Source organism: Anser anser (genome assembly GCF_964211835.1).
Source record: "Anser anser genome assembly, chromosome: 15".
NCBI classification, from domain to species: Eukaryota; Metazoa; Chordata; class Aves; order Anseriformes; family Anatidae; genus Anser; species Anser anser.
In genome coordinates, this window is record NC_139736.1 from 17421591 (window position 1) to 17448217 (window position 26627).

The following is a 26627-nucleotide window of genomic DNA, read 5'->3' on the forward strand; positions in this document are numbered from 1 at the left end:
ACTTTTACAGTGGGTGAAGATTTTGTGGTAGGAAGAGTTGGGGCTTTAGACTTGAGGGTCTCACACATTGAGTTTTATTGGGATATCTTGTTTTTTTCCCACTCACATTTCCTTTTGCAAGGCCGTGTCCTCAGCCTTCTGTTTACTTCCTTACCCTCTCTCCCTCTACCTAAAATCCCCATGATCTGGGCCTTTGAAAGACATCCATTCCAGCAGGTTTGGATAAAAAGATGTTACTTTTAGACAAAAAGAGGTTACTCTACCCAGTAGAGGGCAGTGCATAAATTTGGAGCTGATGGAGAGCTGCTGAGCAAGAGCGCACATGGAAAGAAGGTCTCCAGAAATGACTGAAGTTTGAAGCACTGCTGCCAAATCAGGTGTTTCTGATCTCTGCTCAATGAGCTCAGCTTAATGAGCACTCGTTGCATATTGCAAGGTGAGTTAGGCCCTCTTTAGAGTCTCTCTGGTAAGTAGAGTCTTCCCTGGCAAACTCTTTCAGACCTTCTGTTGGTTTCTTGTTTGTTTGGATTTTTTTTTTTTCCTTTTCACAAAGTACTATTTCACATGGAGAAAGAAATCCTGCTCCCTTTCTTCCCTGCTTATGGTCTCAGAAAAGAAAGGCAAAGTTTGGGGTGAAAGAAAAAGGATTCCCCTATTTCTCTGGGCAGAAATGTAAACACTTCTGATGTGAAGGATTGTATCAGTAAAGCTCCTAAGGTTTGGATAAAGAACAAACTCAATTTTGTTTAAAATAAGAGCCCTGACTCCTATTTCATAAACATTGGATTGGAAAATGAGGAAAAAAAAAATCAGAGGAAACTCTAGTCATTTCTACAGCAGGAACATGGCTTGCTCGCTGGCCAGAAATGCATTGGGTGCAGCGAAAGGTCTGCCAGAAGGCAGTGAGGGAAAAAGCACAGATCTTGAGAATGGTGTTGAAGGTGGGAGAGCACTATGTCTCTTGGGGATAATATATGTGATGTTTCCCTGTTTTTCTAGGTTCTTTTTTTCAGAAAACATACCCTGAGCCATGTTAGCAGCAGTGTAAGGTAGGCAGAGCTTTCTTTATGATTGCTCCAAGCCTTTCTTCACCCTGTGAAACCACCAAGGGGTAGGAGGCTGTGATACCATGTATGGTATTCCCCAGAATAAAATCCCTCGTGGGGCACTCCACACCCTACTGAATTCATCCACCCTGCAGGGACAGTCCTCTGGAAGAAAAAAAAAATGCAAATAACTTAAAACAATTAGAAAATCAGTGGACACTCCCCATTTCAGCTGCATTCCTTTTTTTTGAGACGAGATGCAGACACTGATTCTCATAGGAAGCCAAATGAATTGGTAGGCCAACATGTCTGTGGAATGGTGTTTTGGTTAGAGTTTGGTATAGCAAGTGGATGATCAGTGTGGGAGTTAATACATGAATGTTAAATCAGCTAATTCTGTTGTTTTTATTAAGACAGTTGGCAATGAGTAATTAAAATATTTTCCCAGGCCTAATAAATCACTGTTTTCTTGTACGAATGATTCAAGTAGGTAGGGTCACATATGTTATTATTAGTGTTTTGAGGTTAGAGCCTCCCTTGTGCTGCTGTTGGAGGTGGTATCCCTTGGATGAAAGAGCTCATTGTCTAAACTGCCCAAACCAGCAGCATGATTTGCAGAGCAGAAGAACTGAAGCACCGAGAAGTTCAGTGATTTGCTTTAAGTCAGAGAGTGAGACAGTCTGCAAAAGGGCTAGGACTGGAACGTAATTCAGGTCTTCAGAGCCCCGTACTAGAAACTTAACCACAATACCATCCTTCCTGTTTTAGTGGGTTTTGTTTTCTTCTCCAGAATCTGAATTTTCATTTAAATGAAACCCCTGAAATCGGAATTCTTTGATTTTGCAAGTAAAGTAGACACCACATTGTTTCTGAGCTTGCTTTCAGATGTACTGAAACCAGCAGCACTGAGAGAAGTGTGAACCTCCATCACCCACTTTAACTTGGTATTAAGGTCAGAGCTTGATGTAGTTAAATGGGACATGCCCAAAAGATCTAACTACCCTGACTAGACATTTCCTTATACATCTCCATTTCCATACTATCCATACTGTTGTGTTGTAGGTTAAGAGGTGATAAAGTGAGCCTGTTCAATACAGCTTATCCTCTTAACCTTTTAGGCATTTGTCTTTAGGCAAAATGGCTATAAAAATGACTCACTTTATACTGATATTAATGCCCATGTTATGTGTCACTCAAGGATGCTGGGTTTATTAGTTTCTCCATGGCAGCATACGTTAAGTCATTATGCCAAGAACAAAATAGAGTTTGAGATGTCCTCAGATGGTTTTCATGTCTATACCTAGGTTAGGGGTGGCCAGTAAGTACACAAGCAGTATTCTGAGCTGGATTTCAAGCTGTTCTGCAGATAATGTACAATTTAGATCCCATCCAGCTAGGATGGATGATAGAAAATTTTAATTTTTGTCTTCTAACAAGGATTGCTGTCAGTATTAGCCATGAGGATGTGCATATGTCTACTGGCTAGGATGAAAAGCTGTGTTTTTGGGAAGTTAAACTAATTAAGCTTAAGAGCATGCTAAAATTGAGTAAGAGTGGAGCCTCTCCCTCTCATGAGTTGCTCTGAATATTCCAGACAAATTCTTTGAAATATATCTCTGTAAGAGAAATAAACTGTTATGCTTTAAATAAGTCCTAAATTCTCTGAGGCTATGAGGAATTTTTTTTTTCTTTTTTCTCCCTAAGTTGACTACTTTGGAATTGTTTATTTAAAATGTTGTTAGTTTCTTCTTCTGGAGCAGTTAATGTTGGTTTACTTGGACCCTGCCTGCTCTTCAGTGGAAGCTCATTTGTTGATATTAACCAAGTCAAATAAAGATCTGCGTTAGTCTTATGAATTCAAATGCTAAGCAGTTAGCTATACAAGAATGTGGTTTGGATTGACTACATTTCAGTACAGACATCCTTCTTGGTAATTAGCTGAGTAAAAAGAAAAAGAGAAAAAAGGAAGGACTGAAGTTGTTGGTAGAAGCATTGTGAAAGGGCAACATGCTTTCTGGTGGTGTTTGTTTTTTTTAATTTTCTTCATACAAATGAGAGATTTGCATAGCATGGGCGTGGGTGGGTGTGGGCCTGTGTGTATGCACAAACTCCACAATTGGCAGAGGAATTCTAGGTCCCCAGCAATCATGCTGGTGCTAGTTGCAGAGGTAGTAGGCTGCCTTTCAGATGGGAGAACTACCGCAGTAAAAACTGAACTGGATATTTTAAAGGAGAACCATATGATGGTAGCTTGGCTTCCACTTACTGGACTGCAGAGGTTTCGATGGTGGCTGGAGGAACATGTACCTTGAATTTCACAGCCAGTTGCTAATTTTACTTCCATCTGGATACCATGATACCTGAGTGATCCTTTCAGAAGTAAGCCAGAACAGACTGCCTTCCTCTGCCCCCTCTCCATTGCCTCCGTCACCACCCCAGCAGCTATCTCCTTTGCTCTTGAAGCTACGTTCTCTATTTTTCCATTTCCCCATTCTTGTGTATTTTCAGATCCCAGGCCAACGAATGAGGAGTGGTAAAATGGCACAGGAAAATCAGCTGTAGCACTGAACTCTGCTGTAGATTTTGGAGCTGAAGTTAGTGCTCACACATGCAGTTGGAGTCCTCCATGTAATGTCAGAAGGGGATGCTGGAGAGGTCATAAGCTTTGGGGGATATTTATTTGTGAAGTGGGGGTGTTGAGGGTACCAAACAAAACATCCGTTCATAATCCAAAAAGGCCTCCAGTGTCTCTTTGTCACTATTTTAATGGTATTACTACCCTCTGGTCTTACAGTTTTCCATTCTTAACAGTCATTTTCTGCCACTTCCCTGTGCTTTCAATGACTAGTTAGTCTGTGTCCTGCATGGTTTACAAGATTACAGATTTGCATTTACTGCTGCAGGTGAACATTGATGCCATTTCTGGTGCTCTCATGATTCCATCTATTAAAATCACACAGAAATAACTTCTTATAAAGTAATTCAAAGGCTGTGTCATCAGTGTCTGATACATTTCATTCACAGGCACAACCAACATGAGGAGATTTTTATGGTTGGGGTGAGGTAGAGCAAATGACTCAAATGTTCCCCCACATTTGGTTTTCAGTCCACAGAAACAGATGAAAATTCACTCTTAATATTGTCAGACGGACCCAAATCTCAGTTTTATTTCCTTGAATGTAGAGAGACTCAACAGTCCAAATTAAAGGGGAAAAAAAAGTGGGTTGGCTTTTAAAGTGAATGAAGGCAGATACAGTGCTGTTAGAGAATCCAGAAGTAGCACACAGGAAGCTGAAAAATCAAAAGGTGATGGTGTTGTAAATCAGCTTCTCATCCAGATCCACGCGGACAATCTTATTTATTTCACAATGCACTGAGACACTTTCAGATGACTTGGTTGGATTGTTAATACTTGAAATCATCAAGCCTCAGTCTGAATAAATCACCATTAAAACTCAGCCACAAAAAGCTATTTTTGTAGGTTTTCCTACTATTATGATATGCAGGCCCCTATATTCCTACTGTGATTGCTATTTTAATAACTGATATTTTTACAGTCGCAATCTAATCTCAAGATCATAAACTATCCAGCCTCTTATGATGAAAAAATATTAAGGACCCTTGGTTCTGCAGTAGCAAATAATTCATATATACAACAGATAGGAACTAGTGAATGCACATCTCATTCTGCTACACAGATAGATCCTATATGGATTTTAATGCTGTCTTATGGCCTTGGATAATTATAGAACTTATGTCTGCAAAAATGTAGGCAAAAAATAGGTAATATTAATTTTATTTTCTCAATTTTCGATGTATTTACTGAGAAATTAGCTAGATTTCTGTTCTTCTGTCCTCACTTCCTGGAAAATGATAGGTCTTGATAAGTGGCTCAACAGTCTACTTCAGAACAGAAATATTAATTCCACATTTGCCAAGATAAAGAAAAAAATAAAAGTCAAAACCACTGCCATAATTAACAGTTGTTTTGTTTTATTTTATTTCAGACATCATCCTTCTCCAGAATTATTGCAAACGCTGGCCAATTTTACTTGTGAAGTCAACAAGCTGTGCTCAGAATAAATTAGCTTCATCATATTCCAAACACTGCAGAATTTCTAGGAATCTGGAAAAGAAGTTGGCAATTTCTGACACAAGATAAAAGCACTTTACATGTAGAACTCTTGGCATCTGTAACTAAAGTGATAAATCAAAAACTTAATCCAAAGATATTAATGATGCCTTCTCTAAGTTTAGAAATATTTATATTAGTTAGATACAGACCTCACCACAAATGCTTATGGATTAATTTAGAAGAAATATTATGTTAGGTAAAATTAGCGTATCATAGCATGCAGTCCTTGATGTCCCCTCTCAGTAAATTAGGCAATTGAGAATATGAAAGTGGGAAGAGTGCCCATCTTGGAGGATTTCCTCCAGGAGCACTATAGACATCTCGCTGAATTGCTGTTGGGAGGTTTTACGTCTGTGGTGACTCACTTTGTAAGGGCAGCTTCATCCTCCAGTTCTGTGAGGACTCCTGTTATCAGCTGTCTTAAACTGGGAAGAAATTCTGTGCTGTATTTCAATTGCAAATCCATTTCAGTTCATAATAACGTCAAAATACTGGCAAAGTTTCTGATAATGAGTCTAGAGGAAGCATTAGGATTAGTCACATAAATTGAATTGAGCTTGCCAAGACAACCTTCAAAAACTTATTGACCATATTAGTAGTGACATGTGATGATCTCAAACTCCAAGTCATTCTAATACAACTTTACTCACAGAAAACCCTTTTGGTAAGGTGGCTGGAGCTATTCTTATCCACAAACAGTTTAGAATTGTTCCTCTGTTTAGTTTTTTGCTCCAGCTGTCCTGTTCTGACTGTCTCATACCTCGAGCATGGCCTGAGTAACCTCTCAGTTTCTGCAGTGGTACCAAAGTTATGGTCCATGACGTTCTGGTTTTACTTCTAAACAGAATGATCCGTATGTTCCTGATATTACAGCCCCACTCAACATAAATTACTGCAGCCTTCAGGTGACTGCTCTTTCAGTAAATACCTATGCTGAAGTTCTGTAATTAGATTTCTCTAATCACCACTTTCAAAATGCAGATTAGCAGTTGGGTGATAATTTGTAATTAAAAAAAAATATATAATTCTTCAAATGTCAAGTAATGGAGCATTTTCCCTTGAGAATTTTTATGGGCAAACAGATGCAATTAAGCACCTATATATAATACAATAATACAAAGAAATCCCAATAAACTGATGAATGTGAATTTAAATCCCATGCTCTTTCTAATGATTTCCCATGTAAGTAGGTGAACATCCTCTCTCCCTGAGTCTATGGGGAAAGGTTAGAATACTAACAGGGAATATGGATTTTCCATGCAATGAAAGCTCATGCCCTTTCATGCCATGACTTCCACAAAACAGAGGTGGAGGACTTACGGCTAAGATCCTGCACACCCTAACAGCTTTTCCTGTCTTTGGAGGCCTGCCAGAGACCCAGAATTTCTGGCTACATTAAAAATGCTCCTGTGTCCTCCCAGATGGGTACTTGCTTTGGTCAGGAGGAAATCTTTAATGAGGTTAGCTTTCTTTGCTAAAGGCTTGGCAGGAGCTTCATCAGAGCCCTTCAGAGGATTTCCAGTTAGAGTAGTATGTAAGCCCAGTAACAATAGTACAAGGTCTGTGATCTTAGGTTGTTTCTCAGTTTTTTTCCTTCATCCAAAAAGATGAAGACTTTGTTCTCTAGTGTGTGCTGGTTCTTTAATAGGAATGGGATGCAAGTGCCATGGCTTCACATTAGCCTTTACTTCAGCATCCAAAGTGCTGCTGGTGGCATTGTGGCAATCACTGTTGTTAGCAAAATGGAAAGTAGACTTGCACCCAGAACAGACCACTGGGGTCCAGACCACTTCCTTGCTAAAAATAGTTTATTTTTTAAGAGACAAAAACACATACATTTGATGCTCACTTCTAGATACATTTGTGTTACACATTTTGAATTATCTGAAAGGGTACCACTTAGCTCCCTTCATTTTCCTGCCTTCACCCTGAATTTATATTCCTCTCATATTTTTCCTTTACTTTCTTACTGTCCCATTTTCCCCAGAACAACCATTGACTGTTGTGCTGCATTCCTGAGAAGCCCAAGATTGAGGTTGTGCATGTTCCAGGGATGTGACGCTGTGGGATAATGGCACGGAAGGGTCCCAGGTGACAGCACTGGAAAAAGCATCTCACCTGGTTCAAGCTTCTTGCTTGCTCATGGGTCATACTGAAAATAGCTCACCCCTGATCAGTCTGCAATAAATAGCTTGTATCCCAGCAGTGTGTTACGTAGTTTTCTGCACTTTTCCTTCTCTGTTTCTGTATGAAACTCAAAAAAAAAAAAAAAAAAGTTAATTCAGTACACACACACACACAAAAGAATGCATTTACTATTTACTTTCAGTGGCTGCGTTTACCATCAAAGTTGATAGTGTTTCCTGAAATTGGTTTCTGATCCCCCTGAAAGGCTGTGGGTTTGGGTGCTTTTGCTTTTTTTTTTTTTCCCCTTCTCCTCTCTTTCTCTCTCTCTCTTTTCTTAAAGGTTAATTTCAGGGAAACTGAGCAATACACTTGAAACTCTAAAATATCAACTGTGCAGATGAACTGCGGTACCAAGAGTGTAACTTGTGACCTGTCTCCAGTTCCTCGAATTCCAGTGAATTCCCGGTTTCCACTAATGGGTGGCAGGCAGATCAGTGTGTGGTTATTTTCTGCTAATCTTGTGCCAACATGTGGTGGTAGACAGGTAGGAGGACAATGATTTGGAGGGGACAGAAATAATAACACTGCCTTGAGACCAGGGAGATAACCCCATTGGTTTCTACAGCAATACGCTCATTCATCTGGGTCAGATCACAATGAATCCTCTTCATGTGACAGACCTGCTGCCCAAAATACCAAGAATAGTACATCCTGCACATTTTTGGCCAATAAATAGTCTCCTGTGATTCATTCAGCATCTTTCCTCTGCTTTGCGTGAGCTCTCAAGTGTGTACTTGAAAGGCAGGGCTAGAGCTGACTCTGTTTTTAAAAAATGAGCCACAAGAAGAGCGTTGTGCAGCACAAAAAAAGTGCTGGGGTGTAAAAAAATAAAAACTCAAGCATAAAAATACCTGCCAGCGTGGATGGCTAAGGTAGTTACTTCTTTGTAGCTATGACCCCCACACTGCTGTACTGAACTGGATGCTTCTGCTGGCTGTTGGGAACCAGCCTGATGAGACTTCCCTCTCTGAACTTCACTCCCTCCCTAACTGCAACACCAAGAGTGTAGCTGGCAGCTTCCCAGCAGTCCTGTGGCTGGTTTTAATTTGCATAAACTTTTCTATAGACCGGTATAAACATAGAGAAGCAGGTCCAACTGACGTGTTTTCTTGTCTTTGTATCGCCTCCCAGCCCTCTTTTTCAGGACTTAGACTTGTGCAGGAAGCAGCAGGCTTGGGAGATGCTGCTCAGAGGGTTTGGGCTCCGGTGTTGTCCTTGGCTGGATGTGCTCTGCCAAGAAGCCCTCCATGAACACAGATGAGTCCTTCACACTGGGATTCAGCAGCCATTCACTTCTGAAACTGCGATTTCGGTGCAGTCATGAGGCTCAGGAACATCACTGTTCCTGAGAGTAATTAGCCTGCTTCCTCTTGTGTTGTCTTAATTAGCAGTTTGTACTTGCACACCACAGCCAGCCTCCTGTCCTGCACCAGGCACACATGCTGCACTGATGCTATGTGGTTTACAAAGCCTAGAACTGAAAAATTGGGCAATATCGGATTTACACACACACGCAACCTGAAAACTGCCCACTCATGCATCTGTATGCCGAGTGACGCAGGGGTGCTGGTGAAATGTGTGATCTTAACTCTTTCACAAAACCAGGACAGAGTTTGCAGGAAAAGACAGGGAAGGCCCTTTCTAACTTTCAAGGGCTAAAATTTGCAAAAAATTACCTTTTAAAAAAATATTTTTTTTTCAATAGATGTCTATACTTTACAAAGAAGAAATTAATAAAAAGAAGCTTTGCTAGAGTTCCAGCATAGTTTTTTGATACAAACTTGTTGTTGTTTTAATTACTTTAAATACCAGAAAAAGACAGTGTGCTGTGTGGTAGAGCAGGACTCTGTCTCCAGGTGCTGGATGTGCTGCTGTAGGTACCCATGCTGGTAAGGTGTACTATGACAGCATGCTGGTTTCTAGGAGTCCAGCAATGCAAAACATGCATACAGGCCAGGTATGACAAAGAAATTAGAGTGGTTGGAAAAAAGTACTACCTTGTACTGGGGGTAGAAGGACAGAAGGGGCAGTATTTCTACCATCCAAAGCAAACACGTATAAAGCTCACAGAAATCCAATGCTGAACACGTGACCTTCTGGAAAGTGTCTCTGCAAATGCATCCCCAACATCTACAGCGATAAAAATCGTCTACTGAGCTGAGTCGAATGGCATAGTTGAAGTGGAGCTGTAAATAAAGTGGTAGGCGGTTTCCTGCTAAAACTCCCCTACATGTCCAAGAACCCACTGTGACTCAGCCGCTGCAGTCACTGGGAACTCGGTGCAGACACCCTTTCTAGTTGGGTATTTTTACTTCTCCTTTTGCACCATATCAAGAGGGGCTCCATTCATCCCTGGAGGAACTGAATTGACAATATGACCCAATATTTGTTAATGTCTTAAGGTAATGATCTTACAGGAGAACAACTAGACTGCTTGGACTTCTTATGAAACTGTTTCACTGTCAGTGACCCATGCCTGTAAAACAGTCTGTGTGCTCGGATCTTTGTTAGATTTTTCACGTGAAAGTTCTTGGGACTTCCATTAACGTACATTAACTGGACTCTTACCTGCATCTGTCATTGGCCTGAAGATGGAATTTTCTTTGTTTTCATTTCATGTGCAGGGAGACTGACAGATTCACAGATTCACAGATTTCTCTAGGTTGGAAGAGACCTCAAGATCATCGAGTCCAACCTCCGACCTAACACTAAGTACTCCACTAAACCATATCCCTAAGCTCTACATCTAAACGTCTTTTAAAGACCTCCAGGGATGGTGACTCCACCACCTCCCTGGGCAGCCCGTTCCAATGCTTAATAACCCTTTCGGTAAAGAAGTTCTTCCTAACATCCAACCTAAAACTCCCCTGTCGCAACTTTAGCCCATTCCCCCTCGTCCTGTCACTAGGCACGTGGGAGAATAGACCAACCCCCACCTCTCTACAGCCTCCTTTCAGGTAACTGTAGAGAGCGATGAGGTCGCCCCTGAGCCTCCTCTTCTCCAGGCTGAACAAGCCCAGCTCCCTCAGCCGCTCCTCGTAAGACTTGTTCTCCAGACCCCTCACCAGCTTGGTCGCCCTTCTCTGGACTCGCTCGAGCACGTCCATGTCCTTCCTGTAGCGAGGGGCCCAAAACTGAACACAGTACTCGAGGTGCGGCCTCACCAGAGCCGAGTACAGGGGCACAATCACTTCCCTCGACCTGCTGGCCACACTGCTTCTTATACAGGCCAGGAAGCCTGTAGAAGCTGAAGAATGATTGTTTTTTTATTTTAAAAAGTGTGTGTGAATATGCTGGATGGATGGGAGATGATTAAAGTTTTGGTTATAATATGTTTTCTAATGTACCTACTGTTCCTTCAAGGAATTAGCTTCTATGGAAATATGAGCTGAGCTGGAAGAAACTATGCCCTTGGCAAAATAACAGTAGTAGCAATGTCTGGTAGTTTTTAGGTCAGCAGCATCTAGAGTCTCACTTGCCCTAGAATATTTGTTTGAAGCTGTGCCAGATATCATCTCCTTACTCTTCTGGGTTCATAGTTTTTGTACCTCCTCTGTCATTTAAACTAACACTCTCCCATGTCCATTTTGAACCTGCACAGATAGTTGCCTCTCTATGCAAAAAGTTCTGTACCCATAAGGCTTTAAACTTAGCATTGGCAATTAGTAAAGCAGATTTGGGAGATTTTCAGTTCCTATGAGCTGAGCTAGAATGGGCTATTCTGCTCTTTGCCCCTCCTCATCCCATACAGTATTTGTTCTGTCTCTTCTTTCATCTCTCATTTCTAGCCTGTCTCCTCTCCTCTGGTTCACATTCTTTCTCATAATTCTTTTATTTATTTATTTATTTATTTATTATTATTATTACTTCCTATGTGTTAGTCTCAGCTAATTCTTTATTGGCTTGTTCCACGATACTGCTGGAACTTTGTCCCCATCTGACCTTTCCCTGTGTGAACAAATCCCAATGTCCCGGGTTTCAGATTTACTCTGCTCTGCTTTTCTCTGCCTGCTGCTTTTTAGTTGCTTCCTGTAATTCTGTTTAATACCTCTTTTACTTTCAAGATGCTCTCTGTCTTTTGCTTTCTCTGTCTTCAATAAAGTATACTTCAGACAGTTTTTTTTCTTTCTTCTTCTTCTTTTTTTTTTCTTCTGAGAATTAAGTCTACCTTCTCCTCCAGTTTTCAGTTTAGCATCTGAAGCTTATCTGTGGTTCCCTCTTAGTGAACTTCCTTTCTGGGAAGTTCAGCCTCCTTATATTTTGACTCAGGTCATTAACATCAAAGTGGATTCTTTCTTTCTTGCAAATTCCCATAAATACCCACCTTTCTCCTCTTTTCTCTTCCTCAATCCTCTCCACCAGCGCACAGCAGTGCTATGCGGTTCATTCTGTTTTATGAAAGCTACCACAGAGTTGCTGTTCCCCTGACAAATCCTCTTTCTGCTGCTCTTGCACCTGTGACCAGTGGAGGGTTTGCTCTGTTCTGAAATGCTCCTGTGTGAAAAGCAGGAGTCAGGGGTCTCACACAGTGCGCATGAGGAGGGGTTACCCAAGGAGCTGGTGCCAGGAAGGGGCAGAGGCCAAAGGGACCAGGGCAGCGTGGGGAGGGATGGAGCAGGGGGACCTGGTGGTGGGGTGCTGGCCACAAGGCAGGGACTGTGCTGGGAGCACCTGAAGGTTTGGAGAAGGCAACCTTGTGAGGTGAGGATGAGGCTCTCCTGACAGGCAGAAAGGGCAGGTCAGGGAGGGGATGCCCTGGTGTGGAAGGCCGAGCACTTTGTTGCTGTGAGGAGAAAGGCAGAGAAGGGAGAGGCTTTGAGATGGGTTTGGAGAAGTGGGGTGAAGGATACAGAAGACACTGGGTCCAAGGAATGGTGGAACTGAGAGCAATGGGTGGAAGTGCTGCAGATGTGGTATGGGTGAGGGACCTTAAAGGCAGGGGGCCCAGGATCACCATCTCACAGAGCTGGTGCTCTTAGCCAGGGCCTAGTTTTTGGGCCTGAGGACACACAATGTCCTGCTGCATCCCGTTCCTCCCAATGGACTTCCAAAACTCTCATAGCCCAACATTTTCTTCTGTCAGAAACATGGTGGCATATACTGCCAGTACATATCACACATTCACTTCCGAACAGAAATTTTAGCAGACAACCCGATATCCACACTACACTAAGAGAAAATTTCATTTCACCAAGTGACTAGAATTCTCCTCCTCCTCTTTCCCCACACACTCCTTTTTTAAGTATACTAGTACTTGAGGAAAATTTCTGGGCCACGTGGGTGGCGGCCCACGTGGGTGCCAGCCCCGGTACCCCACCAACGCTGCTGAGATCCTGCCTTCTGAGAAGAGCTCACCAGAGTGAGCGGCAGGGTGAGTAGGCAGAGCCTGGGCTGCTCAGAGCGCCGCACCCATCAGTGTCCCTGCGAGGTGACTGCTGCTGCACCAGTACAGGACAGCCCGTGCTCACACCAGCCAGGGACAGCACTGCGCCCTTGTTGGCCATGGTGAGTCATCTGAGCCTCCTGCTACATCTGGCGTGAATTTCACTTTAAGTTACTAGTGCATCATTATTGTCAATATTTCCTTCACCAGAAACTGGAGCCACAAAGTTGACAATAATTACGCTTGCCAGAATCTGTCATTAAAATTGGAGACGGTTCTCAGTGGAGAAAATCAGATTTTGAGCACCACTGAGTACTGTCATCCAAGTGCTCACACACAGGTATCATTCTATTCACCAGAAATAATAAAGTGAATAAGATTCCCAGGTAGTCAAGCATGCACCTCCTTGCACTTTTCTTCTGGGTATATGGAAATCAAACTAGCAAACAGGTTTTGGGGCAATTAATCATGAAAAAGAGGAATTACATCAGAAGACTAGCCAGCCCATTTTAATTTCAAGAGAAATTTATGTCAGTCTTTTGACTAGACTTACCATTGTGTGCAACTTGACATTAAACATTAGCTTGTAACGTTCGTCTTTACACCATAACCTTGAATTACATCCATTTTTTATTCTCACCATACTGTGAGGTTGCCAGTTTAAAACTACAAAGTGGCCTAAAATAATTAGGTAACCATGCTGTAAGCTCCCAGACCCCTGGATGACATGTCCTGCCTTCAAACACCCAGCTCTGTTGTGGCTTGGAAAACTTTCCACCTCAAGTTTCTGTCTATGTCTTTTTTTTTTTCTTTTTTTTTTTTTTTTGGTATATGTATTGAAGTAGTTTGCAGGGACAGGTTTAACTTGGACTCATATTTTCAAAGGAATTAGGAGAAAACCCTTTTTCTCTTGTGCACTGTGCTTGTCAGGTATAACTGAAAGGGCTTTCTGTTGAAATAGAAAAGCCACACTGAGAAGAAAGGGAAACAAAGATAGCAAGAAAGACACTCAATTTGAATTGTTTCTGTTTATATTTGTCTCTTGTTCATAGGAAGTTCTGTTTTTATCTTTAATACTATGCAAGTTCTTATAACAGTCAGTTTAATTATAGTATTGCTCAATTTCCAAAGAAATCTCTTGCGTTTATATTTAAAAATCTTGCTGCCAAGCCCCCTCTGCTGGATGGAAAAATCATATCTTCATCCCTGCATGCAGAAGACCTCTAGTAAAAGCATTACAGATTATGACTGAAAAAGATTACAGACTCTAAATTCACAAGATCATTACTATCTTTCTGTTATCTATCATTATCTGATGAGTTGAGATTCAGAGAACAGTTGGCATGACCTCTGCAAATGTGTTCAAATCCCTCCATCTGTATGAGCATTCAGTCAGTCTGTTGAAAATTCATCCTGTCATCTTATTATCTTATTGTCTAAGTTCAGTGGTGTCCACCCTCTTTGCTCCCACTATTTTCTATATGTATTACGTACATCTTTTGTCGATGATCTCACTGCATGCAATTAGAGTGTACTTGCATAGTGTGTCTATACAGGAAATAATCAAAATCTGACTCCAAGAAGCACACGTGCTTTTCCTGGGCAATTCAAACTTTGAAGCCCCGCCTTGCTTGTCTGTAAAGTGTAACAAGGGAGGTTTGCTAAGTGAAAAACAATACTAAGTGCTGTTTAAATCATGCTTTTCATTTGTGTATGACAAAGCCTTTTGCAGGGACCAGCTTCATATTTATAGATCGGGAAGCAGGCCCAGCAAGGGAAGACTCATCTAGTTGCTTGGACACTAAATGAGAATTAAAAAAACACAGATTTAAACCCAGTTCTGGAACAGACTGCCTGGTAACCTTGCACTGATCAACCAGGCAAAAAGCCAAGAAAGGAGTGTGCCATAACACTGAGCATAAAATTGTGAAGCTCCTGAGATAATGTGTTGGAGCAGTATTGTGGACTACTGCACTGCACGTTGAGAGTTGAGTTCCTCTACCAGCAGGTCCAAAGCAGCCAGCATGCTGTGCAAGCAGCCAGTAGGGTATTATTGCCCACAGAGGTATGCCTGAAACTTTTTCAGTTTATGCACGTTAATCATAGTTTTTGAGAATTATGTTCTTCAAAATTGGGTCTTTGAAGAATGGCAGTCTTTAAAAAAATCAAGCAAGCTGAAAGAATGTTGCTGGGGCAGGTGATTACTACTTAGACCTCTTTAGTATATGGAAAACTGAGATTTCTGTCCCTGCTTAGCATGATGGCAGGCAAAATGTCAGTTTTCTGGAAAGTGTCCTAACTGCAAAGCAGAGTTCTCTTCTCATCAAAAGGGAAGAAGGAATATTTGTTAGCCAAGAGAGACTTGGAGCTTAACAGGTAGACCACTCACCTATGAGTGGGAAACGCTGGATATTGGTGTCTCCTCTGAGTGCTGTTACATATTGTACATTAAGCAGTTATTAGGTAAAGTGCATAAGTGGTATTTGAAGCTGAGCCAGGATTCAGTGCCTCACCTCTCTCAAATCAATGCCCCAACCTGCAGGCTTAAAGGAAAGTCCCATTCTTTCTCTGTGTAGCTCAAGGACTTTCAAATGCCTTTTTTTCTGTGCACTAGCGCAACTTCACAGGATAACCAGATAATGTTTCCTTCTATGGGCTTATGGCAAGGTCCAGATTTTTTTTTTCAAAGCACCTTATTTCATTCAGTTTGCAAAAATAATGACAATTGTCCCATAAAGATCAAACTGTAGCAAAACTAAGGGAAAGAAAAACATATTGAATTAATGTCTTATGTTGAAAATGCTTTATAAGTAGCTGTATTTAAAGTGAAAATGTGAACTACAGTTTCCTGGAATATAGTGCAAGTACAGATTGTATCCTGGTGAGGTTAAATGAGTATTCAGTCTTAGCTACAACAGCCAATAAATGCTAAAATTGACAACAGGTCTGAGCAAGAAAGAAGTCTAGCTCTGAGTTCTAGGGAAGTTAGCAAATCAAGCCTGTGTTTAGGATTTATGTCTAACCTCTTCACAGAACCAAGGCAGAGGCTTAAATAGAAGCAGTTCCAGTTTTTGTGTTTGCAATGTTGTGTGACCATGCAACATTTCCTGTCTGCTGAAATATGCAGCTGCCTTGCCTCCCAGGTTTAAGTCATCTGTCCCTTGATAACTACAGCAGAGGGAAAAGAGTTCCTTTTCCTTCTTAATGAGACCGCTTTATTGCAGGGTCTGTAAGCACTGAAGGAAGAAAAGAGAAAGAAAAAAAAAGGAAGCAGGAAGTACTTCAGTCCAAGCAGTGCATGATCAGAGGCTGCTCTGCAGTCAGGGGAGCTCTCCTTCCTCCTGAGGCATCTGGCCAAGCTTAGACAAAGCTCAGAGCTTTCTAGGTCTGCATTTGCAATCCAGACGTCTCATCCCACCTTCACCTTGTGCTTTTATGATCAGAGCTAACCTGCTTCCACAGAGGCCAAACTGTGGCAATTCAAGCTGTAGCACTGGGTAAAAGCTGGGAACGGGGCAGCAGCTCTCTCCTGCCTGAGCAGGGTGGATAACCAGAGCTGCCCCAGGATGTGACCTGCCACCTGCCACAGGTCTGTTCTGCAGAGCCTGATCATTTGTCACCTTCTGCAATGCACAGTCTGCTTACTTAGAGCTGCAACAAGAAGGTATGACTTCCAAGACACTAGGTTGAGGTGCTGTATATTCAAGACGTTTATAGATATTACAACAGTGTGAATGCAACCCAGCAAAACAGAAGCCGTGATGGAAACTGATCCTTTAGTTTTCTCTGCAAGAGAAAGGGCTACTGGGAAAGATTAAAGCAGCTCTGCTAAAACCTGTCTGTTACTTTATACTGATTAAGCAACAAAGCAACGATACACCCTTTCCTACTCATGTGCCAGGAATTTCACACGGCTTAATGCAAGATTACAGGCCATAAAATGTACAATTACATACCATAAACTCCATAGTTCAAGATAAGTTAAACTGCAGCTTGCAAAACATGCAAACCCCTTTGAAATCAAGAACAGAAACTTAAACTTCCACCACAGTTTAGGAGTAAGAACTATGCAGCACTGCCTGTTTCATGACTTTACAAGTAGTCTTTACAAATGTTATCAGCTGGCAATGCTCCACAGCTGTGTGATGAAGACCACAGAAGCAGTGGTGGAGTGAGCACTGTTGTTTTAAAGCTGGGAAATGCAGCCTTCAGAAGGAAACACATCAATCTATTTCACAGATCACAGGATGAATGAAGAAGATTCTCTAATTGCTTTCAGTTCTGTTTCCTTTGGTGGAATTTCTGTTTTCCCCAGATAATGTGTCCAGACGGAATCCAGGGTAGTACAATGACATTTATTAGAAACAGAAGGGAAAGTAGCCACAAACAAAAGGGGCATTCACTGAATACTGCCATCTATGAGTAAAATGTGCTGCTATTTGAATGCTCACTCCTCTGAGTGTGAACTTTAGGGACTTTCTTAATAAGGACTCTCCCTACCAGACTTGATTTTGCAAGTCACTTGCAACCCTCAATCAGGCTGATACCACGGATGGCTTAAAGTATGTAGCATCTCTCAGCACTGCATAGAACAGGTCCCAGGGCAGAAGACTCAATCAGTAGATTGATACCAAGCAATGCTGGTTCTGCAGGTAACATTTACTGTAATTAACTGGGCTAGCCAAAGTGATTTTTTTGTTTGTTTTGTTTTGTTTTTTTCTTCTATCCATAAAATATTATACATGTTGAATCTAACCTATATGACTGAATGCTTAATTTTACCAGGAAAGGTGCAGCAGTGGAACTTGGGAGTGGTTGGGGCCAGCCTACTGACATTTATGTCTGCCCTGAACTATGAATTCCTTTATCAGTATGGTTAACCATAGTTAACCGTTCTGGCTGGAGGAAAAAAAAAAAAAAAAAAAGGACCTGAAGAATATTTTTGCCATTGCCCAGATGTTCACCCAGTTATTTGCTTCGGACAAGGAAAGTGTAAGAGGGATTGGCTCAAATGGTGGGGAGCGTGAAGGCCATTCTGACTGCGCTCCCTCCTCCTTACTCCCCCTGGTGTCCTCATGGCCTGGCGTGGACCAAAACCCCTGAGTTCCCAGCCAAGTAAGAGTCAGAGGTCCCCAAATGCAAATAAACCAGTGGTCTCTGTCAAACAGTACGTTCAACTAGAAGATCACAATTCTCCATCTGCCTTAATATCTATGTAAACAATGAAAATGAAAATACCTAACCCACATCTGTTAAGATTGTTTGCTAGTAATCACTGTACTGTGTTTTAAAAGAATTTAGGTAAGGCATAGTCAGAGTACAGAGATCTGTGGGTAAGAGAAAGAAACTGCTTTGCGCCTTTCACTTTCACCCTGTGCATTTCTCGTAAATGAGGCTGTAACCGGCAACGAGGCCTGAATACTCTGATGAGCTTTGCCTTGCAAATCTGAGGTCGCGTGCTGTCCTTTTCCATTCTAAAGTGTCTATTGCCTGAAATTCATACCGGCTGAAACTGTAGCAAAGCCACAGAGCTTCAGATGTTCCTGGACGATATTTGTAATTATTTGAATATAAATGTTTGATGCTTGGAACGTCAAAACTCCAAAGGTGCAAGCAAAAACATGCACACATTTTCATGCCTGCTCTGCACAGTCACTTTATTCTATGTGACATTTCCAAGAAAATTAGGCACCATCTATGCCAAGCTGATGTCCCCTAGTTGGCTCTTAAAGTATTGCCAGTTTCTGTTTTGAATTACTGACCACTGCTGGCTTTTTCAATGGAGTTCTCTACTGCAAGTCCGGTTTTATGGCCTCCTCAGGTTGTGAAAATAAGGCATGCTGGTTTGGTCTTTATCATCTATTGCTGCTTTTCATGACAAGCTGAAAGCTTGCTTAGTTATTGGTTTCAATATATTTGAATCCCTGAAGAATCACTTTCTGGTTTTTGATTATCTTTGAATTTCAAGTCCCAGTTTCGTTATTTAGTTTGCTATATGAAGAGGTGCCTTTAGAAACAACCACTGTGTTACACTACTGTGTACATTTTAACCACCTGGCAAAACCATCAAACATATTTTTGAATACCATTCATTATTAATTTTTGACATTTATTGAAATAAATCAATGTTTATATTGTTGCTTCATTGCAGTCTTCATCACAACCAGCAGAAAGGTCAGTTCGCCCGTGCATAAGTGATTTTATCATTTTCCCTTGCAGTGGGTCCTCTTCACAATTTCTGTTTATGTTCCTCTGGTTCATTTTGTTTTCCTACTTAGTTCATAACATGGGTTCTAGAGTCTCACTGGCATGAGCTGATGAAAATCTTTTAAAACCAGTAGATATATCTACCTTAAGCGAAACTGAGTGCCAACCCCCAAATTCCTGTCTCTGAATAATGTATGAGATGAGGTACTTATGGATAAATTGTCAGCGATGGTTGTGCAAGATTTCAAATGCCAACAATAAAAGTCTGGCCTTCATTCCCTCAAACTCATATCTGAACCTGTATATTCTGGACCTAGTGGAAAAAGATGGGTCTTAATTAGAGAGTTTCAGTATAGTGTTTAATGTCAGGTGCTGTGCAGAATACAAACTAGAACCGTTGAACAAAAATGACTTAAATCAGGAGGTGGAGGCAGTTTGTGACATTTTAATGTCAGATTATATTTTAAAATGTGACATTTTCACATGAGTTGCAGAGGTTTTCTAAGTTGAACTAATGGGATGTCTCCCAGTTGGCTCATGAGACCTCATGTGTTTTGATTTTTCAGTAAATTAAAGAAGCCTTAGAATGTGAAAACATTTCAGCAACTACACACTGTATGTCATCGTTTAGGAAGAAATCTGTGAGTTTATTTACCATTTCGTATCTTCTCTCAGACATATTAAGAGGTAAATAGGCCTTGTATAGCCTGTACCTAGCACATTTCTTCCTGTACGAGGCCATTTCTGCTATTCTTGCCAGTATCACTGCCAGTGCCAGGGGAGTCAGGAGAGCGGTCCCTCATGAACAGCTTCCAAAGAGGACTCCAGAGCTGCTCGTGGCAAGGTCCTTTTTGTCTGGCATCCCTGAGCAACCACACAGGCAAAGCTTTAGTCACAGCTCCATAGAAAATCCGTGCAGACATTCTACATGGAGATGCTCTGATCTCAGAGCAAAATGTGGTTAGCTAAGGAGAGTCACCCCATTTTGTGACTTAGATGTTACTCCATGATCTATGGGTCACTTAAAAAATTAGTTTCACTCCCTACTTCAAGATGGGAATACAAGTACAAGACACCGGCTAAAGCACACAGGGTAGTGAGTAATCACTTTTTTCTACAACTTTTCAGTGACTAGGAAACAGATAATACACCAGCTGACTGGTCTGCTTGGCAGGTACCGAACCTGGTGTCTGCTTTATGTCTGTCTCCTGAAGACTCTGCAAAAATCCTCCCTGATGCAGCAACAGACACGTGGGCTTCCTCTGTTCAGGCTCCTTATTCAGGCTTCCTGGAGGCTCGCCTCAAACTTTCCTCTTCAAAGAGCTTGACATTCGTCTTAAACTTCCATTTTTTCCTGAATGAATGCAGGTATGTGCTGAATGGGAGATGGCTATAAAATCCGAGTCATTATATTAAAACTCTGAGCTGCTTTTAATCTTGTTCTAACATTGTACCAATTTAAATTAGCCTGACTGGTGATGGTGTAGCTGTAATGTTTTCGGTTTAAGCAAGGTAAGGCTTGTAGCAGTAGAGGTTCTCTTTGATTGGACCTGAGAAAGCCCTGGCCTGCTTGAAAATTCAACAATTTTTCAAGGTCTTACCTTTCCCTATAGGCTCAAGGAAGTTATTTCATGACCTTTTGAACAAACCTTGAATATTGTAGAACCACGCCAAGGTGTGCTCCATGTTGAATGTAACTTCCCATCCTCACTGGCCTTTATGTGTTTTTCTGGTATCTGACATAGCAGATTTTAAGATTTTGAAAATAAAATGTCACTCTTCTTGTTGCTTTTCTTTAGGAAAATGATTCTGTTCTCACTCTCAGTGCATAAACTGGATGCTGGTGATGCTCATGGGAGAATATTTATAGCACGCCAGCAGCAGCTGTCCAGAGAGGATGCTGCGATCTGTACTCCCCTGCACTGCTGACAGGGGCTCTCCAGTCTTGTTAAGCTACTCCTAAACATCCAGCTCTTTTATGAAGCAAAGTGAAGTCAACAAAGCTGAACCTCTAAAGTCTCCTAGCTACTGGCTTCACTTCAGTCAGTACTGAGATCTAACGCTTTGGATGCCATTCATATTTCCTGTTTTAAAGAGTTTTTTTGTTTGTTTGTTTGTTTTTTAATGTCGATGCAGCAGTTTGTGTAAGCCCATCTGGAAGCCAGCTTCACAGACCATTTCCAGGGCAGCAAGCAGTACTGGTAAATACAGTGATTTATTCCTTTTTTCTTCTTTCACCATGCCATGCTCCTATTCCATAGAACGTGGATTTATTTCAGTTATTCACCAGGCATATTTATAGCATAGAAAGGAATAAACAGGTGACACCCACTTCTGCAGAACACAACTGGAGCTCTCTAAGCATTTCCTCTAAGTATTCTTTGTAAATGAAATGAGTCAGCTAAGCTGGAGAGCATTGTGCTGCTTTCATCACCCATAGGCTACCAGTGGTAGGGATGCATGGTGAGTGACAGGAACTGGTTAAATTTGCGTGACAGTAAGAGCGAAGGAATCATTTCTCATGTTAAGGCTGGCTGCACAAGCTGAGGTTTTCACCCTCCCTGCAGAGGTGCCTGAGCCAAATGTTGTTTTTCCCTCTGCCACACACGGGGTGCAGCTGTCAGCTCCTTCACAGCTGCTGCATTCTGGCCAAAATCCTCTACTGACTCTGCTAAGCATAGACCCACATGCAGTGCATAGCACCTGTGCTAGGTTCTCCAGAAAAAAAAAAAAAAGAGCACAAAGGGTGCCTTACTAAGGCTTTATTTGACAGTATTTGCCGGAGAAGTTAGTTCATTTTTACCTTGGGGTGACTGCCATGCAGTTTTGGCAGGACTTCACCACAGAAGAGCCCAGACCGTAGTTGCTATTAGCAGTGTTTTGATGACATCTGTTGCTCATGATGCCTCGGTTCAAATCACCTCTAAAGCGTCACTTACCCACAGCAACCTGCTAAGTTTGGCAGGCCCCAGCTGTAGTTTTCCTGTTTCAGCATTGTTTGGTTCCCAGCCCTGTGAAACTGCTGGTGAAACAACTCAGCATCTACCTGCCAGACAGGTCAGTCCCAAAGCGTGCAGCAGAACTTTGATCTAGGGATGCAAATATGTCCAATTTTCAACCCAGTACTTCCAACCCATTAGCCTGCTAATTTAAAGTCATTAATTATGTCAGCATGTCCACATTGCACCTTTTATATGGTACAAAACAAAGAGCAGGAAACTACTGAATTTTATATAGTCTCGTGATTGCCTTTTTTAGTTCTGTGTGCAATATAAGAAAACAAGCATAAACTATGGTGGATCTCTCAAAGGTGAAACTTGACAGTTCCTTGTGTGTGCTGAAAGCAGTGTTAAAGTTTGTCTGAAGCCTGTTTAGGGATTTCTCAGTACTATGAAAGAGAAACTGAAGAAACTTTTCTCTAGACAGTCATTGGACTGGGACAGAGCTTTTCTTTAAAATTCTTTTGGGTAGGGTGAAGGACTGTAAAATACCAGATTTTTATTATTATTATTATTATTTTGTGCAAAGAAGAATTTCCTTATTGTGTAATAGCAGCCTTTCACCAAAATTAGAGGCAGAAAGCAGAGAATTGCTTCCATTTAAGTCACAGTGTCAGTGAGAGGGTGACGAAGTACGAACTGGACAGAACATTTCAAGTTTCTGCTTCTTAGGAAATCTCTTCAGGCAACACTAGGGTCAAATTCTTTTCCAGATTTCCTGAGACCAAACAAACCAGTGCCAGCCTAACAGAGGGAGACCTGGCTCCATTACAGGCTATCTTATCAGTGTGCTGTCTGACCTTTTCTTACCCACACTGTAACTGCACCTCTCGCATGCATGTCAGCGTGAGGAGTAACGTCCTTGAAGACTGCTCTAAAGAAAAGCACATGTTGCAGCAGCAGACAGAAGACTGACTCATTTTTATTCCCCACAAACCAAAACTGGCTCATCCAGCATACTCTCAGCATCTGCACTCAAACTTAATCCAGTGTAATTTACAGCCTGCCAGCCACCAGCTTACTGCCTTTCCCATCCCAAGAGTGTGCTGTGCTTCCTCTGCTGCCAAGAACCTGGGTGCAACAGCCGTGGGACCACCTCCAGACACTGCCGTCTGTCGAGGCATCAGACGTGCTTCCTGCAGCCCAGACTGTGTCTCTGTGCTGAGCCAGCTCTTTGATAAGAACTTTGCAGATAGTTCAGTATAACTTTGCTTTTTGCTGAAAGGAAAGGATTTTCTTGTTTTGGAAAACAAACCCATTACTTGGTGGAGATCACCAGTACTCCAGCCCTCTTCTCATAAGTTTCTCCAAGGAAAATCTTTTAAAAGGGACCTTTTAGTCTCTCCTGCAGATTACTCTCTTGTAGGGGCCTTGCCTTCATCCGTAGATTTAGTGGTTTAATAAGCATTAGACCCTCCTATTATACCGTAATAAATAGGAATACAATACTTTTATCAATATTTGGCACAATTTATTTTTTTTATGTGAAACTAAATATTGATGCTGTCAAGAGACTGTAGCTTAGGGGCATAAATTACAAATATTCTTCTCCAGTGAGCCTAGCTCAAATTTTGCATTCATATACAGTAACCATCTAATGTCTTTCTATTCCTGTAACCCATATGATTTGATTGCCAGATTACATGATTCTGTATTGAAATGGGTGTACTTGGATGTCAGTGTTTTTATTGTTATTACCAATATTATCTTTTATCCTTACTGTAAATGGTAACAAAACGTTAACTGCTTCCTTACACTATAAAAGGAATAAAGTCCCATTTACAGAATGTCTCTAAACAGAAAATATCTCTGGAGACAAGATATTCTGAATAAATAATTCATAACATGATGGGTGAGTAGGGAAAAAAATGTCTTTTGATGTATTTTGCTAATTGAAACTGGATTTTTTTAAAATAGAGTAATGCCTCTTCTAATGGAGAACAAAACGAGCTTTAAAGAATGATTGGAGAGAAGTCAGTTCTCTATGTATTTTTACACATTTTGCATTTTTGTAGGTAACAGAGAGCTTGTGAACCCGAGGAAACAGTCCCCACAATTTTCCTGATTCTTTTGCTTTTGTTTGTCCCATTCTCCTGCTTTTCCATTGGCCTATTTCTTGGTATATTTTCCAAAAGAAGTGCCAACCCACCCACCCAAAGCAGACTACAGCATTTCAGGGATTTCGAAGCGAAGTGAAGCAAATTAGCCTGGCTGGAATATAAACAGACTGAAAAGTAATGCTGAAAGGCTTTGGAATTAAAGGCTCCCACCTTAGGGCTGCATGTGCTTTCTGTGCGTAGTGCTTGAGATTTCCACGTGTGTGTGTGTACACACATATATATATGTGTGTATACATATATATATATGTTACCCTGAGAGCCTCCCTGAGCAAACCAGCGTGTTTTTCTAACGCTAACTGAACAGTGACCATTAACGTTTTCCTTTCCAGCTCAGTGGTTACGAAATGCCCCGGGGACCAGCACCCGAGCCGGCTCCAGGCTGCCCACAGCAGCTGGGCTGGGGCCTGGACGAGCCCACCTGGTGCGGCTTCACCCCGCGGAGGGTGCCGACCCCCGGGGGGGCACTTTGTGCTGCGGTAAAAGCACGGGCCGGGGTCTTACACCGTGTCTTTACACCACGGGGGAGCAGGTGAGGGACCAGTGAACTGAGGCGAAGCGAGAACCGGCTCCTACTGACCGGCGGCCACCAGCGGGGCGGGCCGGGCAGGCTGCTGTGGGCAGCGCCTTCCCCGCAGCGGCTTCCCCCAACACAGCCCCGCTCCCCGGAAGCCGGAGCGCGGCCGGTCACCGCCTTTTCCCCCTCTCGGCCTGACCCGGGGCTGCGAGCGCAGTCCCGGCCGCCGAGCGGCGCCAGGCGGCTGAGGCGGGGCTGCGGCGCCGCTTCCCGCCCTCTCCTTCTCGCTCCGTCCCTCAGCGGCTGCGCGGCGCGGGCCCGGCCGGGGGCATGGCCGGGGAGGCAGCGGGGCCGCCGGTGAAGGTGCTGGCGGCCCAGCTGCGGGGCGCCGTGCGGGGCGCCGGCGGGACGTGGACGCTGGGCCGGGCGGAGGCGGGCCGGGGGCCGCTGCGCCTGCAGGCGGCGTGGATGCAGGGCACCGTGCTGGAGGTGGCGCGGGGCGGCGCCGCCGGCGGCTCGGCCCGGCTGAGGGACGCCAGCGGCGCCTTCACCGTGCTGGGGGTGGAGGCGGTGCCCCAGGGGCGGCCGTGCCTCAGCGCAGGTACCGCGGGGCCGCCGGCAGCCGGGCCCGGGCCCGGGCGGCGCTCGGCGGCCGCCTGAGGCCTCGGGGAGGCGGGTGCGGAGCGGGGCCGGAGCCCCGAACTGTACCTCGGGCTCTCTGCGTGGTCGTAAAGGCTTCGCTGCCCGCTTTAGAAATGAAATGAAGACGTAAAGGTCGATGGGGCCTCAGACTGGCTGCTTTTGTTGTATCTCTCTCAGGGAAGTACGTGATGGTGATGGGCGTGGTGCGGTCCTGCAGCCCCGAACCTGTGCTGCGAGCAATAAAGATGACGGATCTTTCTGAAAATCCGGTGCATGAAAATATGTGGAGCCTTGAAGTGGAGGATTTGCACAGAGTCATCCCCTAGATACTTCTTGTGCCTAAAGACCTGGAAATATAAGCACACGTATTGGTGCACTGTGCTGGGCCATTCTGGGTATTTGTGATTTCCAACAACACCCTTGGAGTGTAACAAGACTCGGGCTTTTTTTTGGCGGGGGCTTGGATTTTGTTGGGCTTGGATTTAAGTTGAGGGAAATGTGCATATGTGACAGTAATCACAGTGCTTGTTTCTTTCACAGTCTTGTACCAACAGATTAAACCACATTAATCTGAGAAACACTTGATGCTCTTGCCAGTGTTGTTATGAATGTGGCACGTTTCTGCCTGTGTTAGCCATTGTTTCTAGGAACACGTGCCTAGGCAGGCATTCCCAGAGTGACGCATTCGTGGCAGCAAGATCTGCATACAGCTCATGTTACCAAGGTGAGCTTGATATGTGGAATGAAGGCAGAAGGTGTTTTAGTCCATTTAGATGTGGCTGGAAATAGCATCTTGGTCTGTGTTTTCTCTTTCAGTAATAACCATGTCAGTAAACTTTACTTGTAAGACAGATGTCTCTTTCTAACTGTAAGCATAATCTTGTACTTAAATACCTCTCTGGTTTCTGTGTTTCTGAAATAGTGAAAGTGGTACAGTAATAACCCATGTGTTCCAGTGAAATGAAATTAACTGAAAAGATGTGATGCAGAATTCCTTGGAATAGGTTCTCCAGGTTCAAGATGCAAATACTTTCACCACCTCATGAAAACTTGTTGTGCTTAAGTGCACTTTTCTATTTGAAGGTTTCCTTTCTTGTTCCAGTGTATGGTATTTTTAGGTATCTTTCTGGTTATGTTTATCTATCTTTCCTCTTGAAAAAAATACTAAATCAAATCAAAAACCCTTAAAAAGCACTCTCTGAAAAATATTACTATTTCCCATCTTGTCTAAAGATAATTTGAGTCCTAAAGAAAGCACTGCATTATCCATATGGTGTAGGTTTGTAGTTTGGGACTGTATTGTCCAGCAATTGAGTTATGTTAATTAACATTTCCTCTGCATATACAAAGGAAAGATGCTCTCTATAAGACGAGAGTCATCCCCTAGATACTTC

The 26627-nt window shown here is 42.7% G+C and overlaps 1 protein-coding gene across 2 annotated transcripts; it reads left to right on the plus strand.

The window, feature by feature from the left end:
* The first annotated feature begins 14461 nt into the window (after positions 1 to 14461).
* RMI2 (RecQ mediated genome instability 2) lies at positions 14462 to 25818 on the plus strand. 2 transcript variants are annotated; one of them, XR_014572695.1, is made up of 5 exons: positions 14462 to 17403; positions 20133 to 20326; positions 21095 to 21159; positions 24407 to 24954; positions 25411 to 25548. XR_014572695.1 is itself a non-coding variant. In XM_083799910.1 (2 exons), exons 1-2 carry the CDS (start codon positions 24922 to 24924, stop codon positions 25557 to 25559), a joined length of 420 nt encoding a protein of 139 aa, XP_083656036.1. In that variant the 5' UTR covers positions 24366 to 24921; the 3' UTR covers positions 25560 to 25818. The 2 variants fall into 2 exon arrangements, 1 of the variants encoding a protein (XP_083656036.1); XM_083799910.1 differs by lacking the exons at positions 14462 to 17403; positions 20133 to 20326; positions 21095 to 21159 and having other exon boundaries at positions 24366 to 25192; positions 25411 to 25818.
* Positions 25819 to 26627: the final 809 nt, after the last annotated feature.

What these genes read in the sequence shown, in the direction of transcription:
- RMI2 (XM_083799910.1), top strand. Translation starts at nt 24,922, where the DNA reads ATGGCCGGGGAGGCAGCGGGGCCGCCGGTGAAGGTGCTGGCGGCCCAG. An exon ending in GCGGCCGTGCCTCAGCGCAG is followed by an intron (nt 25,193 to 25,410) that starts GTACCGCGGGGC and finishes TATCTCTCTCAG; the next exon opens with GGAAGTACGTGATGGTGATG.